We start from the raw sequence: 16,576 nt of genomic DNA on the forward strand, positions 1-16,576 counted from the left end.
TTATATATATATATATATCTACGTAACAGACTATCGTATAATACATACAGGTTATCTATTAAATTTGAGATTCATTCAACGTCATTATCACTTTACAGCCGATCGATTTTACAACAGAGAACTCAAGAAACGGCGTTATCCTTATGTTGTCAATGGTTGTCTTCGGTACGGCTTGGGGATTCCTGACTTTAATTATTTACCTGATCAAGGGACGCCATGCGAAAAGCAAGCATTGTCTCGATGACGATGACGATGACGTCACGGAAAAACATAAAACGGCCGGAGCGTCGATGATGTCTTTGAAACGAAAGGAACAAATAGGTGAACCCGGGAGTGAAAACATCGTGGCTGTTATACAGTTAACGACATGAAACAATGGCAGTAATAACGGTATATAATAGCAATATGCAACGAAGTATTTGTACATCTACTTGTTTAGATAAATATTTAATAAATATCTAAATGCTGTGTTATCCTTGTAGGTATATACTATATATTATAGGTAGCCAAAGATCTTGATTGCTCATTTATCATAAATCGGTGTCATTAGAATCAATCATTTTAATTCGCCATCGCCAAAACTTATAACTTAAGCTTTCATTTTATACATTCATATTTGCTCTACCTACCACTGTCATTTGTATCTAAAGCGGATGTCATCTTATCTGATAAAACAGTATCATTATTATTATTATTATTATTACGGATCTCACCATTTAGTTAATGACAACAGAATGTTTTTATGTCAATAATACGTTCATTTATTTATGGTACAAAATTTAAACTTTTATCAGTTTTTCTTTTCCATACCTAGAGAGTTCGATTTCAAGAACAGCGACTGTGTCTCCGCCAAAATAACAAAACATCCATGTCCGGCTATTGCGATGACAGCGCCATCAGTTTTCACTCCCGAACGTCAAATTACTCAGTACACAATTTTTTCAACCTGACATTTTCATCTTTACATCGCTTGCCAATGAGTGCTTCCTAAAGCAATCCGGACCCGGAAAACCCAAATGCCCTACAATCAGCATATCCTCCCTTTTGTCTCGCTTGTTTCCTTGCTTCTCTCACTTTTCGCTTCCGGCCACCCTCATTTTTTCCATTATCTCACTGAATACAATGTTCGTACTATGCTTTTGCGTACCAAAACTGTTCTGTTACCTAGCCAACCTAGCAAGCCATGAGTGAACCGTGCGTTGTGTGCATCAATCAAGATCAGTATTGGAAGTTATCTGTATGTTGCATGTTCGCTTGTTTCCCTGACTCCGTAGGCAGCTTTTTCTACATGAATCTTAACTATCCGGAACCAGTTGAGACTGTTGCAAGTCTCCGCCATTTAGCCGGAAGCTTTTTCGCCTCTATTTCTTTAGTAGCAACTCCTGTTGTCACCAGATACATGCCTTCCACTCACCCACCCGCTGAGCCCACTTTCTAAACAGTCAAACACTCACCCACTCACCCCAAACTAACGATGCCAGTACGGTAATTTTCGTTCGGGAAGTGTCCAGGCGCCGTCGAATACTATATTTATTTCAGTATGATCTGCAGCTGTCATTATTGTTGCTGTTGTTCTTCCTATCGTTGTTGCTATTGTTGTTGACTGATGGGAACACTACGTTCGAGCACGAGGTCATTGTCTGCTGTTACGTCGAGCGCCTTGCCGCTGCCGCTGCCGCTTTATCACCGACCCAACCCCTTTTTTCGTTTATAGTGGATCCATCGATCTGTCGTCGGCGTCAATTCCGCCTGTCTAGGCACAGCAACCTTGTTGACGACAAAAACGAGGTACTGGAATGGGTCAAAGTCACCAGTGTCCTATGCTACTTGCAACACTTTCCCCATACATCTTCGGTCCGAAAGGCTTACACTGACACCCCCGCTTATCATCATATGTCATTACACACCTTCAATCACCTTCGTACAAACAAGCGCATTCGTCTTGTAATGTCCCCCAGCTTTGTTGCCCATGCGGGCTGATACACTTACGAACCGCTCCACTGCACAACCCCACGTTACCAAAATCCTGTCAAACGCTTGAGCAGCACTTTTCGTACTACTTTGTTGGTAGAGGTGTGTGCCAATCGCCAAAGCGGTGCTATGTGTTGGTCAAGCTTATGAGCCAAGGATGGTCGCCAGGAAGGTTTGCACAGTTTCAGCATGATGTTGAAATCATTGTATTGGAGTGATGTAATGATAACTGGCCTTGATAATAAGTGCTAAATGTTGGGGTACATGCTTTTACTCGATCCATCGATGTGTATAATAGCGTATAATGATGGCGTAATAGATAGACTTGTGCTAACCACACGACCTTTTACTCATCTGTGACAATGAGTTTACGGTTTCCCATATGCCCATGAGCATCCAATTAGACGCTTCCGGTAGTACTCCCCGTCCCCCGAAAAAAAACCCAATTGCCTCCTTTAGTCGTCCCCTTCTGAAAATCAAGGCAGTCTTCATTTTCGCTCACGTACATCACCCCACCACCAGTCCAACGTATAGCTAAGCGTAGTGCGTATAATAGACAGTCTTCTTTACGCACTCCCACGTTTGTTTATTGTTTACTGTTATTTAAAGAGCGTCTGCTTGTGTGCATGCACATCGTGTAAAAGAATCTTGCTTAATTACGCTGTGTATTGTTGCATCGCCACTTTCAACTCTAACAGATATCAAAAATATGCCATTGTAGGCACAGCATGTGGGGTCGCTTGGTGCGCTATTGTTTATCTGCGCCTGTTTCATGTAGTCTTCGTCTTTACCCTTGCTGTAACGTCTCTTTTGTTATTTAATTGGCATTAATACCGCTCTTATTGTTGTTTGTCTGTGTTTCAGCAGTATTTCGGCAGAGCTGTGTCCTTCCATTCGTGTTGTGAACGGTGTAAGATTTCAAATAGTTTCTGTGGACTATATTAGTGCGCCGGTGACCATTTGTTTTAACTAATAAGCTGTCATATTGCGATGTCATTCTGTTACTATCCAGTAGACATTTTTCTTGGCATAGAACCCTCTCGTGACTTGGTGGATTTTCCCATTTCCTTTGTAAGACATAACGTTTGCGGAACAAAAATCTATAAAAACGTATCGACGGTGTTTTACAGCTACAGCAGGCTGGCGCGTTTCTTCTGGCCACAAAAAGTAGGTGGAGTTACTCTTCCTTCATGGGTGCTTCATCAGAGAATAGGTGTTTAAGCTAACGACGATTCACCTCTTTAAATTTACTACGCCTCTGAGCGGCGTAATGACAGCGCTACGATGCAGCCGAGCTTCTGATGACAATGATCTTATACGTTTTTTGTAGTTGTTATGATCCTTCCAGGTAAGACGGGTTTTTCCTTCGATCTTCATCCAGTTCTCGTTTCGTCGATCCCTTAATGGCTGTTTGTGTACCGTATTCATTATTACATTTAAGCGCACGAATTCATCGTAATAATAATATTATTATGTCGTAATTAATAATTGTAATAAGAATAATAATATTAACAACTAAAGTATGCTGCCGGACAGAGGTCGTAGGTTACGGGTCGATCAGCGATCATTTCGTATAGTCGCGGTTGCTCGTTTTTGCTTTCTTTCGAAATGTGAGCACGACTTACATACACATCCAGAGTTTCTCTCCCCGCCTCCTCTCTCGCTACCCTCTCTCTCAGCTCGCTATTTCGTTCTATTCGATTTTATCCTATGCTCTTATCGTTTCCGCTGGATGCCGTCATTCGGATGATATTTTCGTATGTATTCGTGATCGCTCTCTTCGGCCGCCAACGACAACAGGACCGGCCTTCAGCAGTTCCCCTTCTCAAACATCATAAAGCGTTTTATTCCTCTACACAGCCTCTTCATAAAATCGTCATTATAATCAGCATCATAAATGTTTCTCATACCATTTCACCTGTCTTAACTTCGTGGAACTAATTATATTTCTAACAGTGTTTTCTCACAGTTGATACACACCCTTTCATCCAAAGCGCGCTATCCTCATCCCCTGACACGCACACCCCCACCCGGTAACTAGCAGCAGCAGCAGCACCTCCCCGTTAGATACGTACGTGCTTTTATACTCCTAGATTTTTCCCTCCCCCGCCTTCACTTGAACCCTCATTCGTTTCAGGAAAGTTAAGTTCTTAAGGCGGCGAGCAGAAAAATCCACAGAAAGAGTCGTAATAGTTCTAGCATTAGCAACCATAATAATAGAAGACCGCGTCAGCAGCTTGTGGCTATTACGGTGTATCAGCTCCGAACTCTAAACGAATCTTGATCTTTTTTACTGCAGGTAGGATGTCTGTTACGGCTTTGCTGGTCCGTCGCTCAGATGGTACACTGCAATAGTTTCAATATTGGCGCCTTTATCGTGCTCTCCCAGACCAACCCCCTCCCCCCGCGGGGCACTTCACGACGCCGTTAACAGTTTACTGCTAGCATTTTTCTTCAATATTTCCCCGCTCATCCGCTTGCCCTTGATTTTTTTCTGTTTCTTCGTTTATCTTTATCTGTGCGTCTTGCTCACGGCGGCTACCTTCTGCCAGCATTTCTCGGTATTCACTCATTTTATCTTTCGTTTTATTTCTGTTCCTGACTTCACGGCGGTTCTTCATCATTATGTTCGTTATAGACTGCTTAACCGATTCCTTCAAACGTCGCCGCACCAGCTGACACTTTTCTATCGATTGCTTATTCGTGTTTCACTCGACAAACAGTAACGTTATCACTCCCTTTCTTTTAGCATTGCTGCCGATGATCTATAGTCGGCCCTAACCGACGCTCATGTATCGAGGATCAACTGAATTACTGCTTACTGACAACATCTCATACTTCGAAGGTCGCCAAGTACAATCAGCCACCGTAGTGGATGGCATTGAGATTTTGCAAAAGGTCGCTCTTCACTCAATCGGCAAGCAACTAGGCGGAGACGACCCAGCTGATCACCTGCGGTGCTGTGCGCAAAGATTATGTAGACAGCTCAGGATCTCGACGTGTTTTACCCTCTGCTCAGTTTGCTTGTTCCTGTTCTTCGTCGGAATTTCATCTCGCATAAGTCAACGCACCGTGTGTACGCCATCGGCGTTTCGTTTTGTCATTGTCGCGGTCAGAATCATGGATCATGTTTTCGTACTCGTTATTCAACCGAGTAACGTTTTCGTTTTTGTGACCCCAACACGAAGACACCGCCGCTCCAGTCATCACGTTATTATTCATGTCGTCGTCATCATCATCACTAATAATAATAATTGTTATACTAATAATGGTGGTCATAATGTAGTAATAATATTATTTAACAGATCTTTAACTTTATACATGGTTCACAATGTGGGCAATGCCGACTCGGACCCACCAGATACCGGCGGCACTTTTCGTTTTCTCGTCCCTTCGCGTTCTCTCTACCCGTCGCTCTATGCGAACATCTTATCATTAGAATTTATCTTACGGTAGATTTTTCCCATCGGAGTGGAATTCAAACTCGTATCCCCATTCATTCTATTATAGATATCTGTCTGGAAATCTATCTGACTGTCGCACTTTCTCTCAAAACCACTTATCTTCCACACGCATGATCCATTGTTGTGTTCCGGCTTACCACTCCTCGATCTCGCAATTCACATATGTCCTAATAGCTACATTTACTCAGCCTAAACGTTTGCGGGCGGAACGGTCGCACCGCACACGAACTACGTATCAGGATTTTTCCGTTCTTTCTTCTTCAATCGTTTCGCTTGTTGGTATATTTTTGTTGTGGTGTTAGTTTCAATGTTTTTTTTTTTTTGCTAGAACACTGGATGCCTTTGCAAGATGCCGGTGCAGCTACTGCCATTATTATTATCTGTTACTTCAAACACAAAACAGCACTATATAGTATTTCATTATTTCTTTGTTATCGTTTTGAGGATATTGTCGTTGCCGCACAACTGTCGCATATCTGGCGATATCTGCCTACCGGACGCTTCCTGTTTTCATCCGGTGAAGATCCTCGTGACAAGCCGTTGCGTGCTGTTCGTCGTGTTTTCGTGACGCCCACACCAACTACAACTGAAATGATCGTTTTCAGCACGAAACATGTGACTGCCAAATACGAGATAATAATAATAATAGGCTGAGAGAGCAATAAGCGGCTTCCGTAAACTTCCGTTAACTCGTTATCGTAACAAATCATTGCTAATTCATTCTGATAATAGCTCAAGTAATAAGAGAAAAAATCCGATTTCTAATCTAGACTAATATATATATATATATATATATATATATATATATATGATCTTCGTTGGCGTTGTTGTGTATTAAACAACAATATTGTCTTCCATTTGAACAGAACCGCGGACTCAATGAGAGCATAATCGGGATGCAGCAGCGACGGCAATGCATCATCGTATGTGCGACCAAACAAATTCTACGTCTAAGGATAAATAGTAATAAATTTTCCAATAGCGGCAACAACAGCAGCGTCACTATCACAAGCGATGGCCACATCTGACAATGGTTCTTGTTGAGTGTTTCCTATGTTACCTCCTCTTGTCCCGTGTTATTTTGTTGCCATTGAATATGAACAGCCTTCTTTTTTTTGCTTATGTGTTTCAACAATGTATCTTTTCCACGATGTATTTCTCGCTTCATTCAAATGATGATTCGTTAATGTATATTCATTGTCGAGAAGGCAAATCATCAGTGTACCGGCATCGAACTATTACATTCGAGTGTTGTATCGTCCGACTCCTCAGCGTTATTACACACAACGTTCTTACACCGACCTACAGTCGCATGTAATTGAACCCCTGTGCACGACTGTCTGTACGCAATCCACCATCTAGCCGCTACGTTTGCCAGCGTCCGACCGTAAAAACAACGCCTGTCGTTTTATCTGAATGTTATCATTGTATACTGCGCTGCGACAACGGTGCCCCGGAAAGACAGGCGGGATGCTAGCAATTCTTTATGTTGTTCCCGGAGTTCGTACAAGCTTCGGACGACTAACTGACTAATATCTGCGGCTGTGCGGTTGAGGTCGAAATGATGCTACAACGAGTCAACTATTCTCGAAGCCCGTAAACATCTATGCTTGAGGACGCCCCGGATAAGCTCGAAGCACTGAAGTGTCAATTAATGTCTTAGTTTCTACTCATCCCGTAGTAGCTACCGCTAATTCACCGACCAGCAGTCCGTAACTGTGCCGTGGCGCGTTCACATACGGTCACACACACGCACACGGATCGGCCAGGCAGGAAATTGTCTTTCTTCTAGGTTTCGGAACGTCATTGACATAAGCTACCACCGTTGCCGCGCACACGCAAAACTACCCTTCTTCAGTATCTGGCTTTCACTTGCATATCTTCCTCTTTTTTTTTTTCTGTTTCTTCCGGGGAGATCACCACTCGATGTCGACATAAGGCAGAACGGGCAGGGGTTCCTCGCCTGCTGAACGCGCCATCATCAGTTCATTCCATGGCCTCCATTCGCCATGCATATCGTAATTGCCGTTGACGCAAGGCCAACGACCGTTTGAGATCCGCTCGAGTTCTTCCTCTGTAGGGGCTGCAGAACTACGCGCTGGAAACACCGATGAAGACGACTGTATTCCATCAGTTGTCAACTCTTGCTCCGCTTCGGGCCCGTTCGTAGGTCGCCAGTCGTAGACGTCGGCCGGCAGGGGTGGGAGCTTCGAAAGGATGCGATTTATGTCAGCATCGACATTATCGTACGATACCAGTGGCGCTCCAGAAGGTCCCGTCGGTGCTGGTCTCTTCTCTGACGCGGCGTCGGATGTGGGCGCCATCCCGTTAGCGAGTCGCGACAACATTGATGAAGAGGAATGATGACCGGAATGATGTCCATTGGTTAGCGCTGTGAGCGTAGTTGTCGTCGTTGTCGTTGCTTGCGCATTGGTGCTGTTTGACGCCGGCAGATGATTGCTGTCATCACTCTGTGACTGCGGTGAGGACAGTAGGAAACGATCCATTAGTTCCGTCTTGTTCTGCGTCAGCTCCCGATCGCTGGTTCCTCCATTTAGAAGGCGGTTGAACGCTGCATTGTTGACGGCCGCCTGCCGAGCCAAAGGCAACGATGATGTTACCGGGGGTGAGTCACGGGCGTGCGTTGGCGGCCGACCGCGTCGACCTTTCGCGGCAGCGACTGCTGGACTTATTCCTCTGTCTGGCGGAGGAGGTTCCTTCACCACGTCATCGATCGATACGTTTACACCCGACTTTGCTTTTAGCTCATCGATCAACTGCTGTGTCGTCTTTACCTTAGGAACTATCCGCGTTGCTGGCGTTCCACTGCCATTACCTCCGCTGCCCGTGGAACTAACATTACCTCCTATCCCGCTTGCGCCATTGCTCGCAGCGTCATCCGAGTGGACGCTGCCTGTCCGCGAGTCGGGTCTCACTAAACTTTCAAATGCGCTATTCCCGCTTGGGATAGTGCTGGCCCCAGCATTGCCAGCAGCTTTTGCAGTACCACCGCTACTAGCCCCGGTGGCAGCATCGCCTAGGCCGCTGATGGAGCCCGGCAGAAGGCTGTCAAACCCGTTCACTTGACGACCTCGTTTTGCTACTGATAACCCTGTTCCCGCCGACCCAACAGGTCCTGCTTCAGGCGGACTACTGTTCATGTCAGCTTTCCGGAGGCGTTTGTTTGCGACGCTGTTCCGATTCGGTGCCTTATGCGCATTTGAGGCAGATGGCGGCGTCGAGGGTTGTCCAGCCGTAACACCGCCAGCATGCGACGCCAGAGGAGCGACTGCATTAGGCGAAGGTGACCCCGTTGGCACGGCAGGCGATACCGGCTTGAAGCCTGACCCATTCCGTGTGCGTAGTACAGGACTATTGGACACTGACGAGCTCAACGCGGGACTTGTTCGTCCTCCGTGGTGACTGCCAGCGCCAACTCCAACACCAACGCCGACGCCCGATTGCATTTGCAGTTGGGCCACTCGCGTGTGCCCGCCATGACCACTGCCCCCGCCGCCTCCGCTGCTGCCGCCGTGTGAGGCGCCCAGCGACGTGGCCGGCGTTGCCGGAACACCGCCGCTTAGCGCGGGACTAGATACTTTTTGGGCGGCATGAGGTGTATGAGGGGTATGTGGTGTATGAAGATGGTGTACGGTCCCATTGGGGGTAGACCCCAGCCCCACGGCTGGAGGGTTCTCATCAAGAAGCCGCCGCCAGCTGCGCACCAGATCTTTAGCTCGCCGTTGCAAGGCCACATCGGATGTTCGTTTTCGTAGCTCATTGATAACTCGACCTAATCTTGTCCTCTGTAAGATCAAAACATACAATCCCGTTACACAAGGACAATGATAATAAGTTAAAGAGGATGAAAAATAAACAAGAGAGAGCGTTAGGTCAGCCTACGAAATTACAAGTTAAGGACATTGGGACCCGTACGTGCAAGTATATGTTGTACAATACAAGTAAATAATAAAATATAAGTATACAAACCGAGACATTTGCACATCAATTTTGTTTTAAACTGGTGCAACTTCAATTTTAATTTGATTCGAGAGTATTTTTACTTCAATTAATTATACTTAATCTCAAACCGCTATCTAATGATGCTATCAAGGGCATTGCAAGATGATAACATAATTTTTTCCCAACAAACCTCTAGGTCTTCCCGTCGGATCGGCAGCGACTCCAACGAGCTGATGCAATTAAGTACCGCCACCATGTCCACCACCTGGAATTTGTTTAGCGAATTTGTATTATTCTTGTATTAATAACAAGCGAATTACACTTAACCTTAAGGAAACCATCGACAACACAACCGAGTGTTTTCTCATACAACTTGAAAAATGACACGATGTCTAAATTTAATATTACTTTATATTTCTTCTAACTATTTAAAAAAGCCTCTACCGATAATATATTGAATGTTATAGGACGTGCACAAGAGTGCGTACATAGGGGTGCTTTTGTTCAGCTCTCTTGAGAATGAGCGATAATATGACAACATAAATTTTCATCACGTAAATAAGCTCTTTGTTCAATTTGGGAGATTCCTGTAATTTTTTTAAAAATTAAGTCAGAAAATCATTCATGGCGTTGCTTACTATCTTAGAGGGATTTATTCGTAAATTTGTTATGGATGCCTTTGCAGTATCGAGTTAGTGACTATTATAGAGATTGGAAGTCAAATTCATTGTGGTACTATCTCTAGGAACCAGTATCATGAATACGTTTGAACTTTGCTAACACATTTGATCGCAGTTGAGCTTCCAGGTTAGGTAGTGCAATATAATTGCTAAATGCACAGTTTCGACTTGCAAAAAAATTGAGTAACCCCAAGGTGCACCCGAATGGCGGGCGGCTGTTGTTAAACGAACTGGAGATACGTTCTGTGTTAATAACTAATAATAATAATTCTTATAATGGTAACGATGTGGTATAATTGAAATAAACAGACAGGTCCATGTGGATCAGGCCATGGGGAATGTCTGTTTCGGACAACCAGTAAGGAAAGCCTCATAAGACTTCAAAATGTTTGAAATATGCAAACCGATCAAGAATCCTTCGGTCTATCTTTAAGGTTCTACGATGTCAAAAGGATACACCCACGAAATGAAGGTTCGACTTCGTCGCTTCGACGCCTACTCACTTCGTTTCCTACCACACCATTCAGCCCAGCTTTGCTGCGGCAAAACATGTATCCTATATTTACCCATTTCCCCGCTGCTTTTTTCCTTTTTGCTCGTTGTCTGAAACAAATATCGTCCTATCTTACCTCGCAGACTCAACCTCCTGTCCATGTGACGTAGCCACAACGGAAGAAGGTTAACGCGTACTAGGCGATTCATATACGCTTTTCATAGCATGTGCTACAGATCTAGTTTATGTCGAAAAGTTGGGGTCTTGCTCTTTCGACAGGTCAGTATAATATCGCATCGTACGCAGAATGCTGAAGCTAGTTGGGCCGACGAATTCGTCGAGATACAGAACTAGTCAGCCAAGAAACGCGCCTCAGCCAACGTTAACGAGAGATGCAGCAAGCCGGAAGACAAAAAAAGAAAGCTTAGAAGCGAAACGTCACAACAGGCGAGAAACGAATTTAAATGTGGAGCGTATGAGGTCTCGTGCTCGCTACAAGTTAGACTATGCCTGGTGGGCTTTGCGTGACCCGCTCCCTTATACTGTAGCCACTCCTCCAGAGTTAGTTCTATATACTGACAAACTTGCTGGCTGGTTGACTTGCCCTTGTTTCTGCCTGTCTTTATCATTGCCGCTGCTACAAAACTGCAAGATTGTGGTCAGATCGGTTGAGTGCTGCATTGTTTTGGTTTGCCCTCTTTGTTCGCTTTGATCGAGCGAGATCTGTTGGTTGGGTTATTCTTTCTGTCGATCAAGCGAAGGTTCACCACTCGCATCACCATTCTTGTACTCTCGCCCACCTCAATACAACAGCTCGCAAGTGGTCAAATCTTAGTGCCGTTTTGCAAATAGGCCACTGCCAGCGCGAAGGGACTGATGGTGCCCACTGCCTTTGAGCTACTGGCTCCAATTTTTTTCCGTCACACTTATGAGAAGCACCAGCCAGCACGAGTCAAGCTAGAGGCCGGAGGGTACCTTTGGCTCCAACTTAACTCCCTCCCTTCCGCCCCCGCTTAACCCCTGTTGCAGGGCCCCACAACTAAGCACTAGATATAGCACGAGTTAGACTGGTGAATGAAACTACCTTAGCAGTGTCGTTGTCGTTTTATTATTCTAATACATGGCTTCATTGCTTCTATCAAAAGCTATATCAACTTCATTGAGATGTCGACCTCCTACACAAATAAAAGGCGGTGGCAGTAGTCACTACCTAGCCTAAATGGGGGTGTACCAAACGTGGGCAGTGCTGACTAGAGTCGCCTTGGCTCGAGGTTCCACAGTCAGTAAGAAGACTGTGGCGTGACTATGCGCATGCATAAAGCAGACACCCTCCGAAGAGGACTGCATACGCTACTGTTGTGCTGCATACACCTCTTTGGAGTCCTGCCTCGTCTCAGCAGGTAGAAGTGACGATGAGCGAGCGAGCGAATATTGCGCAATAGACTATTCCATTTCGATACGCAATATATGTATATGCTTGCTCAGTCTTAACTATTACGTATCAATATGAAACTAGCGTTTTTTACTTAAGTTTAACTTATTGGTCATAAAACACCAAATACCATTCATGCAAGTGGCACGTTTTCTGTATCTCTGTTAAACGTTATTGTGTTCATTTCACCAGTAGTCGACTACAAGCAGATACAGCTAAATGATAACTTCCGCAAAAAATCTAAATTTAATATTTACAGGATAAGCCAAATAAAAACACAAACCGAGGTAAAAAAAATTACGAGGTGATTTTAAGAGTCAAAGCGCCGGGGAAGAAATTGGAAAGGCCATAAGCCAGACCATATGGCCATCTACGAAGAGAAATACCTGCCAGACCAACACAAGTGTCTGCATTCTAGAACGTGCACGATAACCGTTATTCTCTCGCACCTGTCCTATAAAGGTACGCAAGTGTCTGACTTAGCCCGTTATCGCTGAGGGTTAGCTTCCTTATTTTTTTCGTATATGAGAGTGGTATGACAGCCAAAATAATGACTAGAGTCGATACACCGGGCAGCGCTGGGTACGCCTCAACACCGCTTTTCTCCTGCTTGCGTTACACGTCAATTCATTGCAACCACTTATAAGGCAGTGTTTTATGGCAATATGAAAGTAGCTAATGTCATGGTCGTTACCTAAGTAGCAGCGGTAACGAGCACTAAGCTATTCTGTAGTAAGCTAATCTCGAGGACTACGACAGGTGCCTTCCATCGAAGCGTGGCCTGCCGTCGACTACCGCCAAATATCAACTAGGGGCGTCGTCAGCAGGACTAGGAGCGTGATTATGATCAGCTACGAACTACCCTGGCGAGGCCAAATCAGGTTCTGCTACTACTATACCAACGCGATTGGGTCAGAGGCCGGCAAGGAGGAGGGCTTCGTCGGTCGGTCGCTGGTTCGCTCGTTTTTCCACTTTTGCGAGCGCCGACTTTCGACTCTGGCGATTCACAATTTAGCCTTCGACTAACGCAAGCAGCTGAAAGGGACCTCATTGCTGCATCGGCCCACCACTGCCAAGCCCCTGCGTGTTATGCGCCTTTCCCCGCTCTGTTCTGCCACTCTCGTCCTCTCCTATTCCCACTTTCATTCCCTCTTCTCTGCATTTGCTTTCTATTTCTGTTCCTGCTGCTCCTCGACAACCCAAGTTGCCACGACTGGTACTGCTGCTGTCGCCATCGTCGCGAGCTTCCGAATCAACCAGCCAGCCAGCACGCAAGCGAGTGAGTGACACATTGATCGTTGCACCCTATGTAGAACACGTTAAGCCTTCGAAGAACCAACTTGGAGGACCGGACTTCTATCTGCTGCCGGCAGCGTGCGACGGCATTGAGAAACGGAGGTCGAGAGTGCTCTCTTCTCTGTAAGTGACGGGAGGGCGTCGCTCCGCTTTGCTTCACTTGCAGCACGGTGTATCGGAGTGCGGTCGCTCAGGATGCCGGTTCCTAGAGATTTGCTGCAACCATACTCTCACATGCGATGCGAGCGACAGCGGCGGCGACAGCGGCGGCGGTGGGGTAACGTAGCCGACTATTGCCCTGTTATCCATATTCGACAAAGACCCAGTGAAGACAACCTATGCTGAGAACTCACTACATGTCGCCATGAGTACTAGCACAAAACTAGACTATCTGGCCAATGTAAGGCCTATTAGGCGACCACATAGCAGCATCTCGGTCCCTCCTTCTCCCCGCGTCCCTCACTGACGTCACAAAACTGCCAATATCAGAACAAGCAACAATCGGGAAGTGGAATGAGAGCGGGGAGGGGTTTAACGAGGGAAAGGGCGAAAAAAGACGCCCGTTGCCTCCCACTCTTGCAACTGCCGCTGTGATCGTTCGTACATGCCTCGTATATAACGTCAAGCTATAGAAGAGAGTTGGCGGACAAGAAAAGAGCCAAAGGACTAAGGCCGAAACAGAGAGGATTGTTATGATAGCACACGAAGAAAAAGAAGTGCGGTAGGGCTTTTTTGCCAAAAACGCAGAGAGGCACACTTGACTTGCTGGCAGCGTTTCTCCTTATACTGGAGTTAGGAATGAAAGACGCGGGGTGTGAGGGTGCAGTTTGATGATTTTGCGCAACTGGTCAATGGGTACTTCGTTGAAAAAGAAAAAAGGCCTCAAGTGGACTCATTAGTAGCTTCGGTTGTAGTAGCTCGAAAGAAGCTAATTTCAGCAATAAAGCGGAACTGCCTATGAGCGTCGTTAGATACAAGCCGAAATGTGACCATGGAGTAAAGGGGCAGAGGCGAGTCGACAGGCGATGCAAGCATGTTCGGCTTCACTTTGCTTGTCCAAAGTCAAGATCGCAACACTGACGGGGAGCAAACCAACTCTGCTAGCCACCCGGTGGCAGCACTAACCCAAACGGCTGGCACTCACCGACATCGCTACTGAGGCCATTACTTCACTATGAGCGTAGCCGCTCTATGCTCACCATCCACCTTTGAAAAAGGAGGGAGGGCAAAGCAGCGCTGTTGCTGGGAGAAACAGCGGCGGCGGCAGTCGCGACGACGAGGATGACGGCAGCGGCAGCCGACAGCAACTGGCAAGTCGGCTTTGGCAAGGAAGAAGAACGAGTAGGCCAAAACAGTGAGCGCCGGGTTCCAGACAGCGGCAACGAACTTGACATGGACGTGTTTGGCAAGACAATTGAATAGCTGTATACTGGTAGCAATAGTGGTAATAGTGGTGTTGGTTGGCCGATCGGTTGGTAGCACAGACACAGCACAATCAACCATTTCTACCCCATCGTAAGCAGGAATAAACGTCAGGCAACCTCCCACATACATATGGGTATATAGCCATATGTACCATACTCCAAAAGCATAAGGGAGCGTGTATACAGAGGAACTTATAATTTAGGCAAGAAATGTACACATCAGTAAAACCAGTTACGACAAAACAGAACGACACATTCTAGCGATGAGCGACGGTGATGGGTACACAGTAGTCGAAATGATAGTTGTAGTAGTAGCTCACTGGTCACAGTAAAGAGTAGTGAATTGCTTGGGTTACGGTGGCAATGTTGTTTAAGCCTGCCGGTACCAAGAGCAGAAATGGCAGACTAACCATCAACCCCGCTGCCAGTCAAAGTCGAACGAAGCTAACAATAAAGCCTGCGTTTGTATCATCAATAGCAGGGGTAATGTTATTACCTTGCGGGGCGTCCCGACGATGCCCCGCAGTTGCGTGTTAACTTCAGTGTAGCCAAGAAACAGCGAGAGGCCAAGAACACAAGGATAGCGCCACCATATTATGAGTCACCAGTAGATTGTGGAATACGGCGGAAGCGTGCCCCAGTGTGTTCATCCCCAAACCAGAAAATAGATCAACAGTTCTAACCAATCAAAAAACAAGCCGACATTGGTGGCCAGACTAAAATTAGGTTTACAACTAGATATAGGATCAATATAACGAGCCTAGATAGGTTCAGTATATTTTGCAAATACCAAATAAATATAAAAATATCTCCCGGCTTCCGTTCAAAGATGGACGCACTAACTCAATCCGCTGCTGACTTGTGAGGTAGAAGTGCCACCTCTTACTTCAAAGTTTGATTGATTGAGGCAGATCAAACAATTATCTGTATATCATTCATTTTAGTTCTCTTCATTTCACATTTAGTAACATACAACAGTATTGCTATTATAACACTTTAGACGAATTTATAATGCTTTAATGTTATCCATTGTAACAGAAATAAAATAACGATGTTATAACGGTGGTATATCAGATTCGATTTGTTGACTAAAAAAAAACCAAGTACATCGTTTCCGCAGCAGTTCACCATTCTTAGTTTAAGGATCACAAGTCAACACACACGTCAGCTGCGTGCAATGAGACGTCAATAACAATATCACGTGAACCAAATCGAACGTTTGAAATTATTAATTATCTCATGTTCAATGCGCTGCTTTGGGATTTCTTTGACGTATTTCTATTTGATAGAATGTACCGGCAACTGCTCGAGGGCGCGTGTCAGGTAGAAACGGCGCAAGTCGTCTGATATGACGAGAGGTATAAAAAAAGCTTGGTAGCTTGCTTGTAGATGTTCACGCTTCATTCGTGCGCCGGTGGCCTTTACTCGGACTGCGTCTGGCGAGGAAGCGCACCAGGCTTCGGGCATCTATCGGAATCATCAACGAAACGCTTTAAGCTGGTCTTGCCCTTTTGTTGGGCTTGCAGCTATCGTCAGACCTGAACCACTACCAAATGTAGTCTACCGCATATTCCGCGCGTCCTTTAACGCCTTTTCGTAACGATTGACGATAGTGACACAAAGTGATTTCAACGGTGAATGGTCGGTTTGTATAGAGCAATCTATAATTAGGGCACTATCCGGTCAAGCAAAGCGTACTAGAAACTTGCAGGTGTTTCGAAGGCTGGGCAATCAACAGCGACGCCACACAGCTGTTCGTGTTCCTCGCTGCGGCCTGTTGCTGTTGAGGGGGTTTACGACTAATTCGTTCATCGAACGAATGGCAACACCGCCAATATCGACAGTGGCGTAAG

The 16,576-nt window shown here is 45.7% G+C and overlaps 1 protein-coding gene and 1 long non-coding RNA gene across 3 annotated transcripts in view; one reads left to right on the forward strand and one right to left on the reverse strand.

The window, feature by feature from the left end:
• Positions 1 to 463, forward strand: part of LOC111268815 (uncharacterized) — a 3,081-nt gene extending 2,618 nt beyond the window's left edge. Inside the window, exon 3 of the long non-coding RNA XR_002685418.2 lies at positions 99 to 463. This is a non-coding gene — a long non-coding RNA (uncharacterized LOC111268815). The remainder of the gene's footprint in view (positions 1 to 98) is intronic.
• A 274-nt stretch (positions 464 to 737) lies between these two features.
• The window catches only part of LOC111268812 (uncharacterized), a 31,313-nt gene continuing 15,474 nt past the window's right edge, over positions 738 to 16,576 (reverse strand). For both annotated transcript variants that reach the window (XM_022848014.1, XM_022848016.2), the window contains exons 2-3: positions 9,589 to 9,663; positions 738 to 9,241 (exon numbers count right to left, since the gene is read on the reverse strand). In XM_022848014.1, coding sequence (XP_022703749.1) covers positions 7,352 to 9,241; positions 9,589 to 9,663 — 1,965 coding nt within the window. In that variant the 3' untranslated portion in view covers positions 738 to 7,351. The remainder of the gene's footprint in view (positions 9,242 to 9,588; positions 9,664 to 16,576) is intronic.

The sequence above is a fragment of the Varroa jacobsoni genome, unplaced genomic scaffold (genome assembly GCF_002532875.2).
Source record: "Varroa jacobsoni isolate VJ856 unplaced genomic scaffold, vjacob_1.0 scaffold_1322, whole genome shotgun sequence".
Taxonomy (NCBI): Eukaryota; Metazoa; Arthropoda; class Arachnida; order Mesostigmata; family Varroidae; genus Varroa; species Varroa jacobsoni.